This window comes from Phycodurus eques, chromosome 10, assembly GCF_024500275.1.
Source record: "Phycodurus eques isolate BA_2022a chromosome 10, UOR_Pequ_1.1, whole genome shotgun sequence".
Lineage (NCBI taxonomy): Eukaryota > Metazoa > Chordata > Actinopteri > Syngnathiformes > Syngnathidae > Phycodurus > Phycodurus eques.
The window spans coordinates 18,698,367-18,724,704 of record NC_084534.1 but is presented as its reverse complement, the minus strand read 5'-3'; the positions used below and the strand labels follow the sequence as shown (position 1 = coordinate 18,724,704).

The window sequence follows — 26,338 nt, the reverse complement described above, 5'->3', positions numbered from 1 at the left end:
GAGAGAAGATGTTAAAGGTGGTACAAAAACCCTGCGACGGGCTATCTCGATAATCGCCTTTAAAAAAAAAAACAAATAAAAAATTAGTGGACACTCGGATGACTCTGAATTTGAGCAAAAACGCCCACAAAGTAGAAAGAATCCAGAACCCTCTAATCCAAATCATCACAAAAAATGCGATGAAACAAGACATGACTCATGTCATATGTCATAGTAAATTTCATTTTTTTATACTTCCGTTGACATTTTTGCCAGGAGTCAGGGATGATAAGCCAGCGAGGAAAGCATGATGACACTAAAACTAAAAAAAGAATGTATTGTGAAAGGGCTGCTCACAATCGCTAAGGCAAAAGTGGGCAATTGTTTTTTAAATCTTGGCTACAATTTAGGTCTCTCTTGTTACGCTATTTTCAAAGTAGTAGGCAAGCAAAATAATGTTTTGTTTCGCAAGTTTTAGTTGACTTTTGAGTTGGAATCAGCAATTATGAGTCAATGAGTAAAATGTTAATTATAAGACTAAAACTGAAAAGGGAATTATTGTCAAAAGCCGTACTCGCAATAGCAAACGCAAGTCTCTTTTTATTTAAATTTTTTTTAACAGCTTGGCTACAATCAGGATTTCGCTTGTTTCACTATTTAAAAATAAATTGGCTACCAAACGTGTTTATACAACAGACTCTTAGAACTCAACAGTTCCATGATCGGACGACTCGAAATTTGCCCAAAAACCGAAGTTAGTCAAGGAATCCAGAAATGCCTTATCCCAATCCTAACAAAAACTGTTTTTGGGATATTTTTTGTTATATTTTGTTGAATCAGTTATGAATAAGACAAGATGTAAAATGCTAATGATGACACTAAAAGCAAAACATGAACATGATGTCCCTTGTCGCTAACTAACACTGATGTTGTATTTTATTGTTCTTTTTTTCACATTTTGTTAGAATTGTTGTGTAATCGGTGACACTAAGACCAAACAAAACGGTACGTATCAATTGTGACGTTTGCTACATTACTTTTAAGCAATTACTAGCATAACTTTTTAATATGACAATCAACAATTAACTACATAACACAGGGACCTGTACTGTATGAAAATGTTTTATGAGGTTAACGTTTAACCATCTGAACAGAATTTATTTCTCAAACCATCAGTTAAAATTCAAACAAATCGTGGGTTGGACAGGTTCCTTGAACTGAGTTCACGTTCTGAAGAATCACTATTTGTATCCTAAAGTACAAGTAGTGTGCGTGTCTGTAGTAAGAGACACTCAGAGAAAGCTTCTGGAAAGCCAAAGTTGAAATATTTGCTGACTTATTGTTAAAACCTGCAGCTCCCTCGGAATGTTAATTTAAAGTTAGAGCTGCAAAGATTGAAGTATTAAGTCTCAGGTAATTTACTGCATGTAACAGTCAGAACTAATTCTGTTGTAGCTGCCAATGTTTTCATTACTTTGGCAAGCGCTCACGGTGGTACACTTCACGGTGGTTGAATAAAAATGTTCATGAGTTAATCACAAAGACTTGCTCTAGAGATTTGCACAGAACATTCCCTGTAAAACAAAAAGAAAAACAAAAACAAATGCTTTACACAAAATGTTAAGTGTTGCCTCGTGAATCCGCCAGAGAGTTGGCTTTCAAGCCATGAAACTAACCCAAGATATCACCAGTTCCAAATACGACAACTGTGACTGCAATAATTGGTGTCACCCCAAATGAACGAAGTCCTTGCAGGACAGTCAGCATGAAAACACTGTCTCCTTTCACAGGAAATACGACAAACGGAGTGTATAAAACCTTCTACCAGACGCGACACTTCTGCTCAGGGTTCATCGGACTGCCTTTTTGGCACTGGAATGCCTCTGAGAAAGCTTCAAAATTCTGGAGCGAACCAAGAACCCTAAGGACAAAAAGAAAAGAAGACAACAAAGATTGTCAGGGTTTTTATTTTCATTGGGTTGGAGGCAAGAAGGTGGACCCAAGTGCAGGGAGGTAGGGAGGCAAGGCTGGAGTGTAGCATGTACTCAAAAGGATGTTTTATTTTCCAAAAACAAAAAGGCAAACAAGGCATGTGGAAGTCGACGCTAAATTAACAAAGTCCCAAAAACTAGGTTCAAAGTTACAAATAAACGTGAAAACTAAACATCCACCACTAAAAATCAACAGGAAAACTGGCATGACGGGACTCGGGAACCATGACGTGACGACAATGATCCGACAAGGACTGAAAGGAACCAGGGAACTAAATTCAAGCAAACCGACGAGACAACGAGGAACACCTGGACACGACACGAGTGGCTAGAGGGAGCTCATTGGTTGACACAAGGTTAGAAGGCTGACAAGAACAGGTAGAGACAAAAACCAAATGAGCAGTCAAGACATGAACATGAGACAGGAAAACTTGCCAAAACTTGAAACAAAATCTAATCAGAATGAAGTCAACAAAAGCACAGATCATGACAAAGATTAGTTTGCAATATCCATCTTTAAAGGCTGCTCTGAGACATGATTCTTAACCCATCACTGGGTCAGCGACAACCGTGCTGCTTGTGTGAGCACCTTGTTCAAGGGAACTGACTGGAACTCAACCTAACATTTTAGGATGTGGCTTAAAGTTGGGTACCTGGAAAAAAAGAGTACACAGGACAAACTGGATTACCCCCCCCCCCCCCCCCCCCCCCCTTCCCAAAAGAAATTGGAGACCCCAGAGGAAACCTGGAGTGTCCAGAGAAAATTGGAGTGTCCGGAGAAATCTGGAGTCCACAGAGAAACCTGGAGTCGCCAAAGAAAACTGGAGTTTAGTATAACCTGAAAAAAAACCTGAACTACCCAGACTACACAGATGCAGGCATGGGAAGAAAAACAAACTCCAAACAGAAAGGCACCTCGTTTAAGGCAACTGACTGGAAATTAACATAACATTTTGGGTTGTGGGGGAAACCAGAGCACCAATAAAAAATAGAGAACCCAGGAAAAACTGGAGTACCCAGAGCAAACTGGAGTTCCTGGAGAATCCTGGAGTACCCGAAGGAGTGTGAAGCCTCCGGTGAAAATTAGTGTCTCAAGACAAAGTCGCTGGAGAAACCTAGAGTCACTGTAGAAAACCCGAGTACGAGGGAAAACTGGAGTACCGAGAGAAAAATTGAGTACCTGTACCAAAGCATGGGCAGAACATGTAAACTCCACTAAGAAAGTTCAAGATAGAATCGAACTGGGGATCTTCTTGCTGTGAAGCAACAGTGATAACCACTCTTTCACCATGTCACCTGGAGACCTTCCTATGACTCTGACCTTGACATTTTGACATGCACAAAGCTATGTACCTGATGATCTACACAATTGGTAACTATCTGATTTCTCATGCTTATTTACTGTAGTTTGTGGCCATCAATAGATTATTTAACCTGGTGGCATTCATGTCCCTTACCTGTATTCTAATGGGCTGTGAGAGTCTGTCTTGATGGACTGGCTGGCATATTCGGGCCGATAAGCACCACACCAAACCTGGATGAAGCAAAGTGATCATTTAGGGTGGGGAGTTGTCCTTTTTTTTTTTTTAAAAGGACCAATCCACTGCAAAATGCTTCTGACTCTTGGTTCACCTTTAAACTATCACTTATCCCTGTTTTGTTGTTGTTGTTTTTGCTTACTTGGGCAAAGTTAAGAAAGAACAGCTGCTTGTGATCCATGTCTAGACCGGGCAGGCGAGACTCTTCCCCTTCAGTCTCCACCCACTTCAGGTAAGCCTGTGAACAAATGAAAGCCAACTTCAAAACACATCGCACGTGTCATGTGCAGTTTTAAATTATGTGAGTATTTAAGCATCTTAACAGCCCACCTTGTAGGCTTGGCGAACCCCCCCATTGTCAGCAATGTTCTCCCCTAAAGTGCTGATTCCGCTTACCTACAATGACAAGGCCATGAATGAACACGAACACATCACGGTGTATTTGATCTACAGTCAGAAACAAATCTTACATTTTGTCCACCCGCCAGCTTCCAGTTGAACTTTCCATACTGCTGAACCATGCACTGTGACTGCTCCTTGAAATGCTCCGCAGAGTAATTGCTCCACCAGTTGAGCATGTTGCCGTCCTTGTCAAAATTACGCCCTGCCATGGAAAACCATGTATGGTACGTTAATTCGAGTACATCTTGAGCTGTACTACTCTCAGATGTAGATTCTTTTGGTTTGTCACATGTACAATACACGCAGAAATGTGTTCTCTGTATTTCATCCATCGCTAAGGAGCAATGGGCCGCAAGCAAGTAGTGCCCGCAGACAAAAGTACAGTACTTGGAGAAAACCGGAGTACCCAGAGAAAAACTGAATACCCATGGAAAACCGCTGTACTCAAGGAAACTTAGGCTACACAGAGAAAACTGGAGTACCCAAGGAAACACTTAGTACACTGAGAAACTAGAATATTCAGAGAAAACTGGAGTAGCTGGAGAAAACTAGAGTTCATGGGAAAATATTTGAGAGAACAGAGAGCGAACTGGACTACCCAAGGAAACCTGTTGTCCACAGAGAAAACTAGAGTATTCAGAGAAAACCGAAGTATTCAAAGAAAGCTGGAGTACCAGGGCAAAACTGAAGCTCCTAGAGAAAACTTTAGCGCCTGGAGAAAATTAAAGTACACGGAGAAGCTGGGGTAACCAAGGAAACCTGGAGTATGCAGAGAAACTTGGAGTATTTGGAGAAAACCTGACTATCCAAAGAAAACTGGAGTATCCAAAGAAATCCTCATGACACAGAGTAAACTGGAGTACTTGGAGAAAACCGAGGATCTGAAGGAAACCCTAAAAAGACTGTGGAAACTGGAATACCCGCAAAAAATGTAGTCTCCACGTGCAGGCACGGGAATGACATGCAGCCTCCACACAAAAGATCCCAAAGTGGGGTTCAGAGTGGTCTAAGACGGAATCAAAATGGGGGTCTTCTTAAGGCTACTTTATACTCGCGCGGACGGCGACCGCGCTGACGTCACTGCGGCTGTCCCTCGCGTAGTTTGCCTTTATACTCGAGCGCAACCCACGCGTGCAGTTTTGAAAATGTACTGCAGTTCACCTCCAAGTCGGGGGTGTCGCTACGGCGAGTATTGGCTAGGACACCACAGGGTGGAGTTTTCGCTGCATTTTCTTTGGCATTTCCCGTAGCCGTTTTTACTTTCCTTTCAGTAACAAGGAACAAAGCAACAACAATGGCGACCGTGGAACAGTGTCTGCTAGAACAAATTGACCTAGATGACCAGATGATACGATTAATTATGCTGCAAAATCGATCTGCGGCGTAGATGGTATGTAGAACCAAGGGGCACGCTGAGTACGTCATCATAGCATGTGACTAAAATGGACCAATCACGAGAGATGATCTCCGTGGCTTTCGACGCGCAGCAACTATTTTTTGCCTTGAGCGCATCAAGCTACGCAGAGGGGCTGTGTGTGGCAATTCGTCTTACGAGTTCTGCATTCAAAGTAGCCACCATTTACATTCAAAGTAGCCACCATTTACTAATTCTTACCGTTGTCATCAAATCCATGTGTGATCTCATGGCCGATGACCATTCCGATTCCACCAAAGTTCAGAGCCTGCTGTTGATGTTTACTGAAGAAAGGTGGCTGCAGGATGCCTGCTGGAAACACTGGAAACACAATAAAAGTAACTGAAGAGGCTATTCTAAGGCATCGTCATTAAAGATCTTACCAATCTGGTTTCTGTTGGGAGAGTAAAAAGCATTCACCACAGCAGCACCAATGATCCACCTGAGGAGCAAACCAGGAATGTTTATAATTCTGTTATCAAGCATTCCTCAGCACAAAATACTTGAGCCTTAATCATTCATCGAGTATCAACTTACAAGTTAGGATCCACTGGCTCTCTGAGCTTCTTCAGACTCTTGTGGGCCTCGAACTTGAGATTCTCCAGGATGTTCTCGAAGTAGTGTTCCTCGCTAAAATTCAACTGAATGGACGAAGCAGTCCAAATGACTGGATGTGTGTATTTTTTTTTGTAATTCTCTAAACTAAAACAAATAATCTTTATTCTTACATGAGCATACTCTTGGTCCAATTTCTGGTTACTGTTCTGCAGAATGTGATCTGGATAGCCAATATGCTCTTTGATGGCCATGGCCTGCAGGAGATACACCACAGTTAGGGTGACAATTTTGAACATCTGCATTCATGCGGAGACAGTCAGTTACTATCATAAATACTCTACTTGCAAGTGTTCAAATACAATTTTCTATTTCCATGTATATACAGTGGGTCCGAAAAGTATTCAGACCGCCTTAAAATTGTCCTTTTTCCCTCATTAACACAGCACCCCATATTGACAGAAAAAAACGGAATTGTTGAAATGTTTGCAGCTTTATTCAAAAAGAAAAACTGAAATATCACACAGTAACAATAACACACATCAAGTATTCAGACCCTTTGCTGTGACACTCATATATTTAACTCGAGTGCTGTTCATTTCTTCTGATCATCCTTGAGATGGTTCTACACCTTATTGGAGTCCAGTTGTGTTTGATTATACTGGTTGGACTTGATGAGGAAAGCCACACACCTGTCGATATAAGACCTTACAGCTCACAGTGTATGTCAGAGCAAATGAGAATCATGAGGTCAAAGGAACTGCCTGAAGAGCTCAGAGACAGAATTGTGTCAAGGCACAGATCTGGCCAAGGTTACAAAAAACATTCTGCTTCACTTAAGGCTCCTAAGAGCACAGCGGCCTCCATAATCCTTAAATGGAAGACGTTTGGGACGACCAGAAGCCTTCCTTGAGCTGGCCGTGCGGCCAAACTGAGCAATCGGGGGAGAAGAGCCTTGCTGAGCGAGGTAAAGAAGAACCCGAAGATCTCCACCAGTTGGGGCTTTATGGCAGAGTGGCCAGACGGAAGCCTCTCCTCAGTGTAAGACACATGAAAGCCCGCATGAAGTCTGCTAAAAAAATACCTGAAGGACTCCAAGATGGTGAGAAATAAGATTCTCTGGTCTGATGAGACCAAGATAGAACTTTTTGGCCTTAATTCTAAGCGGTATGTGTGGAGAAAACTAGGCACTGCTCATCACCTGTCCAATACAGTCCCAACAGTGAAGCATGGCGGTGGCAGCATCATGCTGTGGGGGTGTTTTTCAGCTGCAGGGACAGGACAACTGCTTGCAATCGAAGGAAAGATGAATGTGGCCAAGTACAGGGATATCCTGGACAAAAACCTTCTCCAGAGTATTCAGGACCTCAGACTGGCCCGAAGGTTCACCTTCCAACAAGACAATGACCCAAAGCACACAGCTAAAATAACGAAGGAGTGGCTTCAGAACAACTCAGTGACTGTTCTTGAATGCCTCAACCGGACTTAAACCCAATTGAGGATCTCTGGAGAGACCTGAAAATGGCTGTGCACCAACGTTCACCATCCAACCTGACGGAACTGGAGAGGATCTGCAAGGAGGAATGGCAGAGGATCCCATAATCCAGGTGTGAAAAACTCATTGCATCATTCCCAAAAAAACTCTTGGCTGTATTAGCTCAAAAGGGTGCTTCTACTAAATACTGAGCAAAGGGTCTGAATACTTATGGCTGTGTGATATTTCAGTTTTTCTTTTTTAATAAATCTGCCAAAATTTCAACAATTCTGTTTTTTTTCTGTCAATATGTGGTGCTGTGTGTACATTAATGAGGGGGGGAAAAGAACGTATATGATTTTAGCAAATGGCTGCAATATAACAGAGTGAAAAATTGAAAGGTGTCTGAATACTTTCCGTACCCACTGTATATTTCAAGTAACACATACAGTATCTAATGTGTCTACGTTAATGATGGGACACATGAAAAAAACTGCATGTGCAAAATGTGTTTTGTGGTGTTAGGGCAGAGTGCAGATGTGTGTATGCGACCAATCTGTATTTCGATGATATCAGTCGCGCATTGTTGGGCTATATTGCTGCACTCAGTGGCGGTTTCTCATATGGGCGATATGGGCAGCTGCCCAGGGCGGCATTCTGTGTGGGGCAGCACACGAAACAAAACAAAATCTCCACCAACCCCCACCCACCCACCTCCCTGTTGTCGCACAGGGTGCATCTACTTGGGTATTGTTTGTTCCTGAGGCAAATCTCTACGTTCCCACCCACCCTTCATTCCAAGCTTTTTTTTTATTGAACACACAAGGTTGTGAATATGACCTGGTCATCCGGGATAGACTCAGAGTACAGAGGCTGTTCCTCCATATGGAGAGAAGCCAGCTGAGTTAGCTTTGACTTTTATCACAGATAACTCTTGGTGGCTTTCCAGGGAATATCCAACCAGGAGGACAGCTCAGGGCAGACGTAGAAGATGCTGGAAGGACTGTCTCCCAGCTGGCCTGGGATTGCCTTTAGGTCCTCCCAATGAAGCTTAAGATAGAGGGTAGACTAGGCCTCCCTGCTTAGACTGCCCCCCCACGACCAAGACTCGGTTGAGCGCAGGATAATGCATGGATGGATGGATGTAAGACTACCTTCTCTCTGGCCTTCTCCTTGGAGCGTGCATCCATCCAGCTTAGCTCCTCCAGTGTTTCTACAAACGCTGTCTGGATCTTCCCGATGAGATCGCTGACCTGTGTACATGAAGAAACAAGGATGATTATGGTAACACACTCTGTGATTGACTGATGACCAGTCCAGGGTGTTGTCCATCTTTTGCCCGAAGTCAGCTGGGAAAGTCCCGTGACCCTGAACAGGATAAACTGTATAGAAATGGATTGATGGATCGTGGCAACTCCTCTACAGCTGTTTTTATCCAAACCGTTTCTATCTGTTGTCTACAATGTAAATTTTATAGGATATCATGCGAGAGAGTGAGATGTTCCTCACCATTCGTTTGCTTTCTCCAGCAAAAGTTTCACGTACGTACAGCGCACCGACAGCATTCTCCATGCTGCTCTGGACGTAACGAACACATTCTCGCCACCAGGCATCTTCCACCGTGGTCCCATACAGAGTCTGAGATGCACACGAACGTTAACCCAGTAGGAATCTTTTAATTCCTTAAACAACCTTGTTGTTGCGGTGGAGTTTACCTTCCTGTAACGGGCTCGGGCATCTTTGAAACGACGACTCAAGCTGTTAACTCGCTCAATGACCAGCTGCCAGGTGAGGTAGTTCTGCATTGTTCTGCACATATGTCCATATATTTGTGCTATCATTTCATTTTATTTCTTTTTTCTTTGCATGTGTATCTTATGCTGACCGAACACTGTGTCTGGAGAGGACTTCGTTCATCTTGTCCAGGTAGGGTGAGCCGTATACCACCACTTCCTCTTCCAGCTCCACGTCGAGGGACACGCTGGATAGCACACCTCGGATAAACCGTGTCCAATTAAAACCCTGCAAAACAAATATTATCCATTTTTTTCTTATATTCTCTATTACTGTTATAAAATGCTGCAAAACACAAATAGTTTTCTTCTAAGTGTCTGAAGGCCACCAGGTTTGAAATTGTTGTTTATTTTGTATTATTTTGATGAATATATTGCCTACTAGCAGCCTGAACATGCACAAAAACTCACAAATATTTGCCAGCATGTATATTCCAGTGAAAATGTATGTTTTTTTAGGCGTCCTAATCACAAAATCCCTACATTCACCCAGTAGTCTGTTGGAAAGTTAGAAAGAAATGCCCCAACACTTAATAGACATGAAAGTTGGTGGAAGGGTCTATCATATGCACATAAAACTGATCAGGATGTCTTGCATTGAGGTTTGAAGCAGCCATTTTGGCTGGGTCCAGTGTTTGTACTTGACAAATTCCTCCTAGGGAATTCGCCCGAATGAGCACCAATAAGAAACGGGTATCCTTGACAGATGGGCAACAGCAAATTGCCAAGCCTTTGTGTCTACGCCAAGTAAAGTTGGCAGAACATCAAGCGTCAAATGATCCTTTTGAGGACTCATCATGAAAAAGAGGGTTCAAGGGACCCTAGAAATTTTGAAAAACTAGCCCTCGACACCTGTTTCACCGATCAACACAAAATTAGGTGGACATGTCTTTCATTTCATGATGCACGAAAAAGTCTCAAGGACCCGTGCCTGAAATTGAACAGAAAATGGCCAGTTTTTGGTTTGAAGCAGCCATTTTGGACGAATTCTGGAGCTCGTACTTTGATGAACTCCTACAAGGGATATAAATCCAAATTACCCCCAATCTGAAGCAGGTACAGTCTCCTAGACAGATGGGCTATGATAAATTGTGAATAGAGGGGTTGCATAGAGCAATTAACAAAAACAAATGAAATTAATCTTGTATATAAGGTCGTCGGAATAACACATCAGCTGCTGTCACACTGCTTTATGACCATAACATCTAATTCTTGTAAGTTACAAAACAATAGTTGGAAAATGAGCCACAGGCTGCTTCACCAAGTCTCAACACAAAGACATTATTATCTAATCTCATATAGCAGGCCACTCTCGTAAATTCCCATTGCCACATTCGTGTTAATTACTTTCTTTTATCTGACTGGTGCATTGTAATCAACTGTTTCTTGTCATTGTGTTTGTTATCTCTGGAACCAGACACTAAGTCCTCACTCACGTTAAAGCCGAATGTGCTCTGCAGCTCGTTCAGCGTCATCTTGTTGTAAAGTACGGTGACGTCCTGGCGCTCCTCAGCTGGCAATGTGGCCTGGAAGGAAGAAAATCATCTGCGTCATTGTACAAATAGTGCAAGATGAGTGGCACTAAGCGCATCACCAAAGACATGGTCTGCTTCCACAAACATACTGTAACTAAGAAAAGAGAGGAGCTACTTAACAATAGCAGATACACTGTGATTTTTAGCAACTTTTTCTGGCACTCGCAACAATCTTTTCAGAAAAAGGACAAAATGAGTAGCTTTTTTATTTTTATTTTTATTATTATTATTATTATTTTTTTTAGAAACGTTTTTTGAATGACAAGAAAGGAACCCACTGGCTTAATTGTCCTGAACGTTGTCAAAGACATGATGCCCATTTACAGTATGTTGCAGTCATTTATCCACATGCCGTAAACCTTTGACCTCAGATATGTGCTTGAAAACTGTAAATATTCTGCCGAGGTCACCTGCCTCTCCACATGAGAAGACTATGAGAGAGCTGAATAGGGTTGTGTGTTACTCTTTGACAAAAGAAATATGGTCCAGCTCAGCCAAGCACTATGATGATTTATTTTATGATGTTAAATTGTTTATCATTTTTAAAATGTTAATTTATTAAGGATCGTGTTTACATGTTTTGACTGAAGGCACACTTTTTTTTGTCAAGAGCAAAGCAATATTTTCTTATGAACTGTAAAAGAGGATATGTATTTCTATTATTTCTGTGGAAGTTCATGGAAGTTCATGCTTTGAGAGAAAAAAATTATACGAAAAACATTTCTGTGTTACAAAAGAAACGGCACGGTGGCCGACTGGTTAGCACATCTGCCTCACAGTTCTCAAATCTGGTCTCGCCTGTGTGGAGTTTGCATATTCTCCCCGTGCCTGCGTGGGTTTTCTCCGGGTAGTCCGGTTTCCTTCCATATGCCAAAAACATTCATGGTAGATTATTTGAAGACTAAATTGCCCATAGGCGTGAATGTGAGTCTGAATGATTGTTTGTTTATATGTGCCCGCCGATTGGCTGGTGACCAGTTGAGGGTGTACGCCGCCTCTTGCCCAAAGATAGCTGAGATAGGCTCTGTCACTAAAGAAAACAAAACAAAAAAAAGAAGTCATAAAACTCATTAGCTTAGCTGGCTAAGCTTGCTGATACCACAGATAATAACTTGTAGCATAACAGAAACATGTTGGTTACCGAGCTAGCAACAGAGTTTTACAGACTTTGAAAAGCAAAATTAGAAATGTTAATAAAAAAGCGTTAAGAAATACTTTATAAAATGCTAAATATATCATCTAATTTTTCGGGATACTCTTGACCACTGGGAGGTAGACAAGGGTTCCGTTCCTATGGTGGCGACGCAACACAATTTTGCACGTAAGTGGGAAAGTGCTGTAGCCTATCACTAATGCACTAGTGGAGTCATAATTACAGTTAATATTTGTGTGAAAAATAACTGCTTAGATAAATATAAAACAACCAAATGAAAAACAGTAAGTAGTAAGGTAACAGAGCGTATTTTCTTGTGCCGCGTGAGCAGCTGTTCTTACCTTGTAACCTCGAAATATTTTATGTGGTGACCCTCATAAACCAAGGAATCTGGAAATTCTATGACGTATTATTAACACACGCCTCAATTCATTTCTTTCGCACTTTTAGCTCTATTAGAGTGCCTCCCTTTTTTTCGTTTATCGTCACACTCACGTTGGCGACGTCTGTTTCCAGGTCCAACACTTGCATCATTTCCTGCCACACACACTCATCGTCCTGCGTCAAGTTCCTGTCTTCCCGGGTCATCTTGGCGATGGAGACCATGAAGTGGAGGTAGGCCTCTCGTACCTATGATGACATTACTTCATTATATTCGTTAAGGATGATGGAGTACTGTGTGTTCGTATGTTGAACTGAGTTTTATTTTATTCACAGTAATGACTGTACAGTGTTATCAGTAAGCTATATATCTGTTTTTCACACAAGAAACAGCAATTATTACATACATTGTATACAGTATTACACATTTATTTAAAAAATAAAAAAATACTTGTCAAATTGATCACCTTTTTGTAGTTTCCATCGTTAAAATAATAATCTCGTGATGGCATGCCAAGTCCTGGCTGGTCAATCTAAACAATATACAAGATCATAAATAAGGTACTGTAAGATCATAACATACTATTACAGATAATGTACATATTTTCAACTAATTCATCCATCCATCCATTTTCTGTATCGCTTATCCTCGCAAGGGTCGCGGCCGTGCTGGAGCCAATCCCAGCTATCTTTGGGCGAGAGGCGGGGTACATCCTGAACTGGTCGCCAGGCAATCGCAGTGCACATATATTAAAAAAAAAACATTCACACCTATGGGCAATTTAGAGTCTTGAGAAAATCTACTATGAATATTTTTGGAATATAGGAGGAAACTGGTGTCCCCGGAGAAAACCCACACAGGCAAGGGGAGAACATGCAAACTCCACACAGGCGAGGCCGAATTTGAACCCAGGTCCTCAGAAGTGTGAAGCAAATGTGCTAACCAGTCCTCCACCGTGCCAGCTCTACTAATTCAATTTAAAAAAAATATTTTATCGTAATGATGTATCCCAAAAAATTATTTCCTTATATTTACATTTGGACTGGTACTTAAACCAATTAATTAGTGACAGCAAAAAAGAAAAAAACATGACAGGCCTCGAAACACCAACACTTCTTCATGAGTGGCGCTACTGCTCTATCTGTCTCTCTGTGGCTTGTCCCTCAAAAAGGCCAATTACTTTTTGTTTTTATGCAGATAGTTTTGTCTCAGGAGTGCCCACCCGCCAAGTGTGAAATTAAACTACCAGGCATATATTTTGTTATCACCACGGTAACAAAAGCAAGACTGCATTTACATTAGTAAGGACCACACCCAAAACCGACTGATTTCCACCAGAGTGTTTTCTCTATTCTTTGTATATATTTGACAGAATGTCAGAGATGTTTTATGAAGAAAAAAAAGATGCCTCCTTTAAACAGTTGATCTGTTTACTTTTGGCCAAGTTATATTTGTGGGTATAGTGATGAAATTGTAATAATTCAGCGACCAAATTTGTTTCCTCTGTGGATGTGTAGTAAACAGTCTGTTAATCATTAAGAGATGTCGATCTTACGTAAACAATATGGCGCTTAGAATCCCGGTCGTCGGTCCACACGTACATGTCCAGGAGAGCCTTCTTGTGAAAGCGAGCCGTCATTGTGGCCAGAGTGTCCTCGAGACTCCATTCTTCCTCTGCAGCAAAATAAAACATGTTCTCCATATGAACATAATCCATGTAGCACTCATTAAATATTGAGGATTTCAACCGTGGAAGCATCAGAAATTAAAAAGAACATTTAGCAGGTTTTTATTCATTTTTTTTTTTAACCTGTCCTATTCAGCTACTTGGCCATGCAGAATGGTGCGTCTGTATGCCTTTTGCGCTGAAACTGTTTTGCTGTGCAACAGGGGAGTTTGAAATGCTCCCTCTGCTTATATTTTGATTTTTAAATTATTCTCATGTTTATTGAAAATGCAGCCGGACAGAAAAGGGTTTTAGGGGACAGACAGAGGAACAGAACGGACAAGGGGAATAGGGGTGCGAACCACAGCAGGGCAGTCTTAGCCAAATATGGACAAAGCGGATACAAAACTGGGTCAAAGCGGATACAAAACTGGGTCAAACAGAAGTAACTGTCAGAGGGGCCTTTTCTGGACACTTGTATGACAAAACCAAGATGTTAATTGAAATGAAATTGACACTTTTATACTAAGTCCATGTTAGAGAGTCACTCTGTGGGGGTCTAAATAGCCAAAATATGTGACCTTTAAGTTTTAAAATAGTTTTTAATATTTTGATTACAATTCAATGGGATTTGTTTAAAAAACATTCTTTACATTTACATTTAATACAGAGCAGCACAGTGAAGGACTGGTTAGCACATCTGCCTCACAGTTCTGAGGACCCGGGTGTGGAGTTTGCATGTTCTCCCCGTGCCTGTGTGGCTTTCTCTCTGGGTACTCTGGTTTCCTCCCGCATCCCAAAAACATGCATGGTAGGTTGATTGAAGACTCAAAATTGCCCGTAGGTGTGAATGTGAGTGGGAATGACAACCCGTGCAGGGTGTTCCCCGCCTCTCGCCCAAAGACAGCTGGGATACGCTCCAGCACGCCCGCGACCCTGATGAGGATCAGCGGTACCCAAAATGGACGGATGGACTGAGCAATCATTCAATCTGAAATGTTTTCAATTCATCAAACTATTTTATTTTATTTGATAAAGCACCTGATCAAACCATCATTCCTCATCATGGCCTCAATTTTCACCGCTATCTATGCTGATGACATCCAGATTTACATCTCCACCAAATCAATCACATCCTCTACTGACTCCACTCTAACCGACTGCCTCACTGACAACAGATCCTGGATGCAAACCAAGTTTCTTAATGTCAATCACTGGTTCCTAATGTCTCATCAAACTCCCATGTGTCTCGCTATTGGCTACACTGCCCTGGTTCCCTCCCCTAAGATCAGTCATCTTTGACACAAACCTCACCTTCAAGAGTCACATCAACACAATCACAAAAACGGCATTCTTTCACCTCAAGAACATTGCCCGTCTCCGCCCTTGCCTTTCCTTCTCTACGGCTGAAACCCTGATCTATGCTTTCATCACAACTATACTCTACAACTCTAACAGCATCCTCTTTGGCTCATCCACCAAATTTCTCAATGAACGTCCGTATATCCAGAACTCAGCTGCCCACTTGCTCACTCGCACCCGCTCCCGTGACCACATCTGCCCTGTCCTCCGGAAACTCCACTGGCTCCCCATTCCACAACACAGACTTTTCGAAGTCCTTCTACTCAATCACAAAGTTCTCCATAATCAGGTCCCATCCTACCACTCTGACTTCTTCCACCACCACAGCCCCTCCCAAAGTCACCGCTCTTCTGATGCCAACCTCCCCTCCACCACAAGGCGTTGAACCTGCTCCTCCCTCTGGAACTTGCTCCCAAAAAACCCTACATCAGTGGTCCCATTTGGTACCCGCCCCTCCCCCTCCGGAAACATAAATATACCTCCCCCCCCACGCACACAAACGGTCCGCAATGGCAAATGTCCGTTAGCACCCCCCCTCAACAATTTTTTGACAATTTTTAACATATTTACTAGCCTGGACCGGTCTGTGGCGGGGGAAAAAAGGCTGGCGACCACTGCCCTATATGTCTGCTCAAATCACTCCATCTTTCCAAATAGCTTTTTATGTGCAAGTTGATCATGTTTGTGGTCTTGTTTTTATCTCTGTATTTTACTATTTGTAAAGTCTTTGCATGCCCTTTAAAAGTGCTCTATTATTATTCACCCCAAAAATATTTTTCAATTACGCTTCCTCTGCAACAAATTAATTCTTAATCGCAAAGTGGAAGAATTGAATTTTTGGGGGTGCAGGATATTTATTTATTTTTACCAGAGGTGGCGTTCCAGTCATCAGAAGCCACAGGCCAGTCGCCGATAATGTCGATGAGCCTCAGTAGGGGCTGAGAGTCACGCTGCTCGATGAGGCCTAAATAAGTAAAGCATTCACAAAATTAGGAACATCTGCGCAGTTCCAATGCAAGAGCTGTAACCAACATTTTTTCTTTATAAACATTACCCGTATAGGAGTCAGATCTCGTTCAAGGTTCAGTAATCATAGTAGGGATTAGTTCAACGATACAAATATTACGGAGGTTTTTGACCTGAGAAAGTGCATATTAGCATCTGGCGACATTGTGGAATAAAATCTTTTTTTTTTTAATTGTCAACTTTAAGATGTGGCCAACTGGTGAACTTACTTTCATTCAAGCAGGAAGTGTAAAGGACTTTGGCCTTCTTGATGGCATCTCTGTCTTCTTCTCTCTCTGTCTCGAGAGCGCCTGAAAAGCAGGAGAAAACACATAGCCACAGGCTTTGTATGAGTGGTAAGTGGCAAACATTATATATAATTCAGAGCAGCAATTTGTTAGATTAATGTAACAAAAAATCCAAATGTTACATTTTTATAACTGCAAATATTTAATACAAAGCAGTGATTTGTTTCATTTAAAAAATAAACACCTTTTTGTAATAGTTTTCTATTTAATCTCATGTAAAGGATTTGTTTTTATTTAATACAGTGCATTGATTCAGTGTGATTTGTTTCATTTAAAAATATTTACATTTTTCTATTTACCATATTGAGTATTTTTCTTCAATTAACCTACCATGCATGTTTTTGGAATGTGAGAGGAAACCGGAGTAAACCCACATCATTTAAAATATAAAAAGTATCTAATTGACATTTTTAATATAATACAGACTAGTGATTCAATATGATTTTTTAAAGTTATTAATTTTTATTAAAAATGTCACGCTTGACTTCATTTGGAGAGAAAATGGCCTACCTACAGTACGTGTGTCCATATTTACAAATATTTATTGATTGATATGTTTTAAATACCTGACATTAAATTAGATAATTTCTAAAATTTTTATCTAATTTATTTTCAGGTTTAAAGGCTTTCCCAAACATTTAATCCTATTTTATCATGAGTTGACACACTTCCTTTCTCCTCACAGCTCTTAAAAAAGCCGTCTTTTCCTTTAATCTCACTCCTGTGGGACCATCATGCTACCCCGTAGTTTGGCAATCTCTCCTCTAACCAGAAGGGCAACCATACTGACCTTTGAGCACAATCTCCAGCTTGTCCCTGAGAATGTCAAAGACGCTATGACGCGAGCTGGTCTCAGGGATGACATGGCGCTCGAGCCAACCCCCGCAGGCGTACTGGTAGAAGTTATCACAGGGCTTCGCGGATGCATCCATGTTCTGCAGGAGCCGCGACGCTTTAGGGGAAGAGATGACGGGGTGGGGAATGAATGAATGAATGAATGTCGGAATGAGACTTATTTTTACAACGTTTTTTTAATTCTTGAAGGCCTTACCTGCTGTGACACAGTCTGCAGTTGTGCACACACTGTTGAGGTTGGAGCGAAACAGCTGACCTACATACAAAAAAAATGAAAAATAAAATGCACTTGCTACTGTGGCACCTTGGAAGGTCAAACACCTCAAACCTTGTACCATTTTGGCTTATAACAAAAGTTTCCACTTGGAGGTGTTGTCAAAGGATCGATGTGTGCGTGTGTGTGTGTGTGTTATGCTTTTTCTTTGGCTTTTTGCAGCACTTTTTCTGAAAGGACAGTGGTAAGATTCTCATTTAAAAGGGGCAGATCAAGTAAAATGGACTTTTTAATGGCTTGTTTACAATTATTTGGGGCCTGGAGTGCCTGCCTACCGATCAAGTGTGAAATTAAACCAAGTATTTCTAAGCTGCCTGGTTCCAAAAATGTCTGTGCGTGAACTGTTCTGAATTTTGCCCAATTGTGGCATCACAGCGGGGAAAATTTACATAATTCCGACTTTCGCCACCATGACTCACTATTGTCAAGCAACATCTGGAGTTGGGCCACCGGAGTACAGAGAAGCGCTCTTATGTCAAAAGCCAAAAGGTAAGCAGAGCTGCAGTGCTAGAATGGATTAGAATTGGCTCCTGATCACTGGCACATACTTAAACTCAACCAAGTTGGCGAAGTAGGGGTGGGGGTTATTTGTGTTTGGCGATGTGTTGGCTGTTGTGGTTTGGCGCTATATAAATACAATTGAATTTAATTGAATGTGCCACAAATGCAGATGCCCCACACAAATTGACAAGTGTAGTTTAATGCAGTTCATGCTCGAAAGCCCTCCAATGTGGCTGAATTTCAACAATTCTGCTAAGATGAGGAGGAGCAAACACTTTTTCACACCACTGTACACTGCGTGTATGCGGCACGTGGACACATCACCAAACACGAACAGCGTCCCCCCGCGACCCCCGCCACCACCATGCCGACAACTTCACCAAGCAGTCAAGTATATGCCTCTTATCGGAAGCTAAAGCTGTTCGGTAATGACGAGCTGTGCATCCAACAAAACTCATTGCAGCTATGCTTACCTTTTTGGCTTTGACTTTTGACAGGGGCACTGTTACTGCTTAATAGTACCTCTAGATGATCATGTTTTCAGACAGTTTTTGCCTGAAAGTGGCTCTGTATCGTCACCTATCATGTGAAGTGTGTGTGTGTGTGTGTGTGTGTCTGTCTGTCTGTGTGGAGGGGTTGGGGTGGGGTGCGGCACAATATGTTTCCTTTAAAGTAGAAATACTTTTCCTGTCAGTGTTTCAGTGTCTTGAGATGATCACCAGTCGTCAAACAGATGACTGCTATGCCCTTTTACTGGTTTTATTTTTGTAGGTTTCTATGCAGTGTTCAGCAAGTATTGATCTCGTTTTGTGAACAAAGTAGTTCTATTTGGATAGTCGGCGACTGGTGTGGTGCATTTGAGTTCGTTTTTTAATGCCGTTTGACAACAGGTACACTGAGTAAATATGTAGACCGCTTGTGTAAAGCATTTGGGATGGATTGGTCGCACAGTGGACTCTGGTGTGTCAGCACTGACTTTTGTGCCATGCTGCTGACTTGGCAGCAAAGAGACTTTCGAGTATTAAGTGAGGCGGCGCTTCCCTGTGACACCATTTATCCCTCTCACTGCGCCGTCCGTGCTCACTGTCTAGGCTGACAGAGTCGCTCACCTCCCAAGTCCGCTGAGCTCAGCGACACGGTCGAGGGCTGAGATTGTCCTGAAAGGTGGCAAAATAAACAATAGATTTTTGAGAAATTCACATAAAACTCTCAAAGTTAGGGTACACATAATCGGCATCGTAGCTTTCTACCAGTTGTTTTCAAACTTTTTATACAAAGTACCAATTGGCTCTCCATGTACCACCATAATGACCAACAATAAAATACGCTCGAAAAATACATTACTAGTTTATTAGTTTATTTGATATTATTATGTACATTATGTACAGTACTACCACTGTGCTTGAATATAGAAAAATAAAAAACTGTACTTAAACAATGATTCAGTTAAAACATATTGCACTCAAAAGTTAAATTAAAAATGTACCTCAACACAGTAAACTTATGTGAACCTTTTGGGATTTCTTAAATGTCTGCAAAAATCGGTCGTCAAATGTAGTCTGATCTTCATGTAAATCACAACAACAAACAGTCCGCTTAAACTAATACCACACAAACAATTATGGTTTCATATTTTTATAGCGCACACAAACATTCACAGGACAGGGAGAAAAAAGTATGTGAACCCTTGGGTTTAATAATAGTTGACTCTCCTTTGGCAGCAAAAACCTTAGCCAAACATTTCCTTGTAGTTGCACATCAGACGTGCAAAACATGGATTTATTTTGGACCATTCCTCTTTGCAAAACTGTTGCACTTCAATATGCTGGCCGGACCAGTATATTCATGGCTTAATAAGCGATAAATAACTATTCCAAATGTTTCCCATTGTTTTGGTGCAAATTATTATAGGCACATTTGGAAAATATTCACATTTATTATCTTGTTGCATATCATATAAGCAATCTGAAATTTCTTATAAAAAAAACGATTGCAATTTCAACAGTATAAATGATTGTTTTTTTCATTCATGTGTCTATCTGACAGATGAAAGTAGTACAGTACCAGCATACACCTTATGATTGCATTCACAAACTGTCAGATTATCCGTACCAATATTAATAAACAACAAACACTTCAAGGAACTTTTGTGTGCCGTACTTGGTTTGAATCAACTTTATTGACACGTCATCACAGCCAACACTGTAGTACGTCCAGTACGAGTAATTATTAACACAATAAAACAATCTAAAACTATTGAATGTGCACAACATTTGACCGTGACTAGCTACTACTTACCATAAAGAAATAAGTAGCCTCACATTTAAAAAAAAAAAGAAATAGTCACTTTATTTTTCTTTTAAAAAAAAATACTTAGTCCTTCTGGGTTTTTTGGGGGGAAACGATGCATCCATACACCTCGTCCGGAACGAGTGGAACAGCCCACAGCCAAAAATCTACTTTAAAAAATGACCAAAACTTTGCAAAGCCATCACAGCTAATTCATGCCTATGTGGGAAATGGAGGCGCTGGGTAACAACATGGTGCCTGTAAACCATGTGACATCGATGTAACCAATCACACAGCAGTTAGCTGAGTTCACAGAGTCACCAGATTTAAGGTTGCCGTTTACTGAAATATTACTGCATTTCGAGGTAATGAGCTATGTGACACGCTATTACGTAAAACAACTAATGCTTGTCATTTATTGTTTATTCTTTCCCCCCTCCCCATTGGCCAGCGGGGCCATGGTGGAGTGAGGCCCACAAATTATGCCAAGCAACAAGTGTGGGAGCGAGAACTGCAGTTTTGTAGCATTGACTTTTTCTTGAAATGCAAACGCTGCTGAGCTGCACATTCACTGTTTTCACGATGTACACTGACATGACGCATGATTGGTACCTTTCAGTGCAGATGTGTAGAGGACCACCAGGCCGGCCAAGGCGCAGCTGACCAGCAGCAGGAGCACAGACAGACCAATTTCTGCCCCCGTCCAACCACGTTTTCCAGGTTTACTCGATTTCTCCATGATGTCCATTTGACTTTCCGATTTGCCCATTCTCCTGACTGCAGCCTCTGTGGAGAAAAAGAAACTATACAGTGGTACCTCGATTTACAACTGCCCCGACTTGTGAGTTTTCAAAATATGAGATTGGGGGCAAGTTTTGGTGAGGTTCACTAATTATACTTCATTTACGCGGAAAGTGAAAATTGCAAGTGATTGTGCTATTAAGAAGCTGAACGTAAGTTCCGCTAAAGAAAGACAGATGGCCCGCCTGCTGCAGCAGCAGCTGTTGTGCTCAGCGGGGAGAGAGAATGTAGTGTGAGCTACACGGAGAGATAGATTGCACACCAATGTACTAAAGTGTGTGTGTGTGTGTGAGAGAAAGAGAGAGAGCGAGAGAGAGAGAGAGAGAGAGAGAGAGAGCCCTTTGGCTTAATTACACTTCATTAAACATGTTCATTTCCATACAACTGTAACATGTATTATGATTATGCATTTTAATCATATTATTACACCAGTTTTTCTCTAACCATTCAGATTTTCTTAACTTGATTATGAGAAAATTAGGAGTTTTTGTCCTATTTATATGACTGTATTGAAGTACTCTGTAGTTTCTCTTTGTAAGATTGATTAGATTTTTTTCTTTGTAAAATTGTTATAACTTCATTGGATTATGACAGTCGTGAAATATTAAGAGTTCTTTTCAGGTATCATCACAACTTGAATATTGTGATGATGGTTGGGGGTGGGGGGGGGGGGGGGGGGGGGGGAACAAACGGCCCGGTGGTTGGAGACCACTACTGTACAGCAAACACTTTCTCATTCCTTTTCCCATTACATGTCTGCCTGGTGCTTTTAAAGGGGGAGTAGTTTTGCAGTTTTAGTTTGATTATTGCCTGTGGGTTACTTCTTTTTTCACTTAGGAAAGCTAAAATTTCACTTCTTAAAGCGTTGCCTGGTCAGTTAATTAAGGTCTTATTATGATGAACAGAACAAATAAATTCACCTCATATTATTTCATATGGGAGTTAGTATATGCGTTGTAATTCCTCTCTTCCACTGGAGTGAGAAAAATGCTCCCGATGTAGAACATTACAAGCTTATCGCTGCTCTCCATATGCTTTGAATAGTTTGGGCGTAGAGTTGAATGTTTTGGCGAAGGGTAAATTTGCCATTAAAACTCTCTTTTACACACACACACACACACACACACACACACACACACGTTTTGAGCCATAAGCCTGTTTCAAGAGAGCTCATTTGCATACACCATAATTACATGTGCGTCAAGTCAATATTGCAAGGGAGCGTGTGTGGCTTTGGCGGACGAAAGGACAATGCCAATCAGCAGCGTGCCGCTGCCTCTGTTGTATTGTGCGCCACCTGTTTCTCCATCACAGTCCCCCTATCATTTAGCCTGACAGAAAATCACAGCGTCATATCACAAAGACCCCTTATGATGACGACACACAATGGACTCAGGTTTCGCTTTCCCGGACGCGGCTCACCGGACCCCCCTCTGGAGCCAGGCGTGGAGGTGGGGCTCGAAGGCGTCAGAAGGAGTTTCAACTCCCACCTCCGACAGAACTTTGCTCATGTTCCGGAGGAAACGCAGTCCGAGTGGACCCTGTTCCGTGCCTCCATTGCTGAAGCGGCCGACCGGAGCTGTGGCCGTAAAGTGGTTGGTGCCTGTCGTGGCGGCAATCCCACCAACGGTGAGGGATGCCGTCAAGCTGAAGAAGGAGTCCTATCGGGCCTTTATGGGCCTGTGGGACTCCTGAGGCAGGTGATGGGTACTGGCTGGCCAAGCGGAATGCAGCTTTGGTGGTCACGGAAGCAAAAACTCAGGCATTGGGAGGAGTTCGATGAGGCCATGGAGACTTCCGGACGGCTTTGAGGAAATTCTGGTCCACCAGCCGGCGTCTGGGGAGGTGGAAGCAGTGCACCATTAACACTGTGTATAGTGGGGATGGGGCGCTGCTGACCTCAACTCGGGACGTTGTGAGCCGGTGGGGAGAATACTTCGAAGACCTCCTCAATTCCACTGACACGCCTTCCCATGAGGAAGCAGAGTCTGGGTTCTCTGAGGCGGGCTCTCCTATGGTTAAAAAGCTCCTCGGTGGCAAGGCCCCAGGGGTGGATGAGATTGACCACGAGCTGTGGGTCGTGACCGAAAGAACAAGATCCCGGATAGAAGCAGCCGAAATGAGTTTCCTGCGCAGGGTGTCCGGGCTCTCACTTAGAGAGAGGATGAGAAGCTCGGTCATCCGGGAGGATCACAGAGTAGAGCCGCTGCTCCTCCACATTGAGAGAAGCCAGATGAGGTGGCTGGGGCATCTGATTCGGATGCCTCCCGGACGCCTCCCCGGTGAGGTGTTCCGGGCACGTCCCACCGGGAGGAGACCCAGGACACGACCCAGGACACGCTGGAGAGACTACGTCCTTTGGCTGGCTTGGGAACGCCTCGGGATCCCCCCGGAAGAGCTGGATGAAGTGGCTGGGGAGAAGGAAGTCTGGGCGTCCCTGCTAAAGCTACTGGCCCGTGACCCGACCTCGGATAAGCGGTAGAAAATGGATGGATGGATGGATGGATATCGCATCGGCCCATAGACCGCCCCCCAAACCCCCCAGCCCCCGCAACATCTAATCATAGAGCTTGTTAGAGAGACGTGTCTGTCTGCTGTTATAAAAGCATTAAATCAAGGCCTTGTGTAACATATTATAACACTGTAATATGTATTTAGTGCCCAGCACCTTCATTTAAAAGACTTTAATTCACCTTCTGCATAGAAATCATAAAGTACATGTACATGCACTTTTACTATTATTTTATGTTATTCCTATATTACGAATTTAATCCAGTATACGCACAACTTATTTCTGCATTCGGCAAAGCAGTTCAAAGCACTTCCTCCCGGCTTGGCTGAATGGCGAAGGGGACCCTGACAATGCCCCTGTAGAAACTTTGATCACCACAGATCCACCAAAGATGACAATATTCGATGTTTAAGCATCGTTCGTGTTTAGAAATATCATACCATATTTGTATAAATAAATGGTGTACATGTGCTGTGTAAATGTAAAGGTACACAGGTACTATAAATAACAACTCAATGTCAAACAACTATTTTGTAGCAAACTTCGGAACTGTCAACTGTTATCATTCCAATTATCCGTAAACATCTTTCTAAAGAATTATTTAACTCGGTTTCTTAAGGACTATTGTATTTTACTGGTTTGAGTTCAGGACTGCTAGCCCTCCTGAAGAAGATAATTGAACCTTGCAGCACTTGTCCTCAGCTGTGAACAAGCAAGATCATATGTTTGTGTTTCTCCAGAGCTCATAGACTCTTCCTGGAAAACATAACCATCTTGTCTAGCAAAGTGAAGCGTGAAAAGACAATATGCTTTTTGCTGAGACATTTTCAAACTATGGGTATTTGAGCAATCGTGGGAGTAACAGCTCCAGGGGTTAAAGTGGCCTTCTGCAAATGGAAGAGTGCCAATTACAATATAGGGGGTCTTCTATTTATGACAAAGCTACATTACAATGTAACCCAAATTTGTACGCAAATTGGAACATACGCTAGCACAGTAATAAAGTCATAAATACAGTCAATGTTTGTATGGATAAAAACTTTTAAGGTCAGCAATATAAAACAAAAATAGTAAGTACAACAGTAATTGAGTGTGCCTTCTTGTGCCACGTGAGAACGTTTTCTTGGGCCTCTCAGCAAACTAGTTCATGGCGCACTGTTCATAAACTCAAAATGGACCCCGTGGATCAAGCAGTAGGAACTGTGACTAGCACATTTGTATTCTTTTATCGGCATTCCATGCGCTTCGACCAAAACACTGCAGTGGTACCTTGACTAATTTGTTCTCTTCAAGAATATTTCAAAATACCATACATATTTTGAATCTAATTTTTTATTTTTAAAATGTGTTTTTGAAATACTATAAATTTGAAACACATACATTTTCATGAATAGCTTTACTTTGATCCAACCCGTCGTGGAAGAGGAGCTGTTATAGAAAGCCCGTAAACATTTAACTCACAAATACCCAGAATATATAATAATTCACCTTTTTCATTCGTTTTCTCAATTTCAAATAGCTGTCAGACATAATTTTTATTGACAAAAAATGTATCAAAAAATAAGAAGCATTTATAACAAAATGATCAATTGCTTTAAATTTCAGTTATTTTGTTATCTATTTTATCGATTACAGATGTAGACTAGGTATTGCACCATTTTATATACACTGCGCCCGATTGTTTCAATCATCAACATAATTTTTACACAATACAATTATTACACAATACATAAATATTACAAAATATTACTCTTTTTTTTTGGTTACACTGTACGATAAAACAACCTGATTTATACAGTACATCATTCAGATTTGGAGTTAAAGCGCATTTTTACGAGCTGAATGGCTAGAACCGACACAAGAAAGTGATAAAAAACTGTTAATGAAAAATATTTACATTCATGCATACACATATACACTTAGTTACATTTACTTCCATACTGTTCGTACATTTCCAAAATTATTCTTAACCCTGATGTTAATGGACACATTTGTTATATTTTTTCATCATCCTGGTGACTTATAAGGTAACATATTATTCTAAATACATTCAAGAAATGGCATATGCATGTATTGAATACAACTTTTGCCACTTTCTTGTGTGATTTTGAGCTATAAACACATTCAACATGTATAAATGCACTTTTAGGTTCAAATTTGGGGATTATTGTAAACTCCAAATAAGGAAAAGTGTGCACAAGGACCTTTTTATGTCAAAGTGGTTATCTTAGCAGAACAGACATTTTTTTAATACCATTTAGGCATTTAAAGGCCAAAAGTTGCACCTTCTGCTACACATGAAGTAAGCCCGCCACTTGGTATTAGTCAGTGGGGTCATAAATCTCAGAAAGTTCCACTAATGTAAATAATTGTGTTCAACTATTAACACTTAATGCATACTTTTCACAACCTCTCTAAAGTGACTCCTCCACCATCATCATCATCATCATCATTCTTAGAGGTCGCCCCGGCAACGAAGAACGGCATCTTACCTTTGAACGGGAAAGGTGGAGGTGGGTGAGCTGCTCCCCTCTACCCCCACCACCACC

At 41.6% G+C, this 26,338-nt stretch overlaps 1 protein-coding gene across 3 annotated transcripts; it reads right to left on the bottom strand.

The window, feature by feature from the left end:
• Window positions 1-260: 260 nt before the first annotated feature.
• On the bottom strand, window positions 261-26,338 carry mmel1 (membrane metallo-endopeptidase-like 1). Of its 3 annotated transcripts, XM_061688948.1 has the most exons (24): window positions 26,282-26,338; window positions 21,089-21,262; window positions 19,297-19,344; window positions 17,609-17,668; window positions 17,348-17,509; window positions 16,480-16,560; window positions 16,113-16,208; window positions 13,772-13,890; window positions 12,683-12,748; window positions 12,330-12,464; window positions 10,583-10,672; window positions 9,239-9,375; window positions 9,069-9,162; window positions 8,863-8,991; window positions 8,508-8,606; window positions 6,053-6,136; window positions 5,862-5,965; window positions 5,708-5,766; window positions 5,526-5,645; window positions 3,979-4,112; window positions 3,839-3,904; window positions 3,651-3,746; window positions 3,428-3,504; window positions 261-1,900 (listed from the first exon to the last, which is right to left on the bottom strand). In XM_061688948.1, exons 2-24 carry the CDS (start codon window positions 21,243-21,245, stop codon window positions 1,801-1,803), a joined length of 2,313 nt encoding a protein of 770 aa, XP_061544932.1. In that variant the 5' UTR covers window positions 21,246-21,262; window positions 26,282-26,338; the 3' UTR covers window positions 261-1,800. The 3 variants fall into 3 exon arrangements, with proteins under 3 accessions (XP_061544932.1, XP_061544933.1, XP_061544935.1); XM_061688949.1 differs by lacking the exon at window positions 12,683-12,748; XM_061688951.1 differs by lacking the exons at window positions 261-1,900; window positions 3,428-3,504; window positions 3,979-4,112 and having other exon boundaries at window positions 3,661-3,746.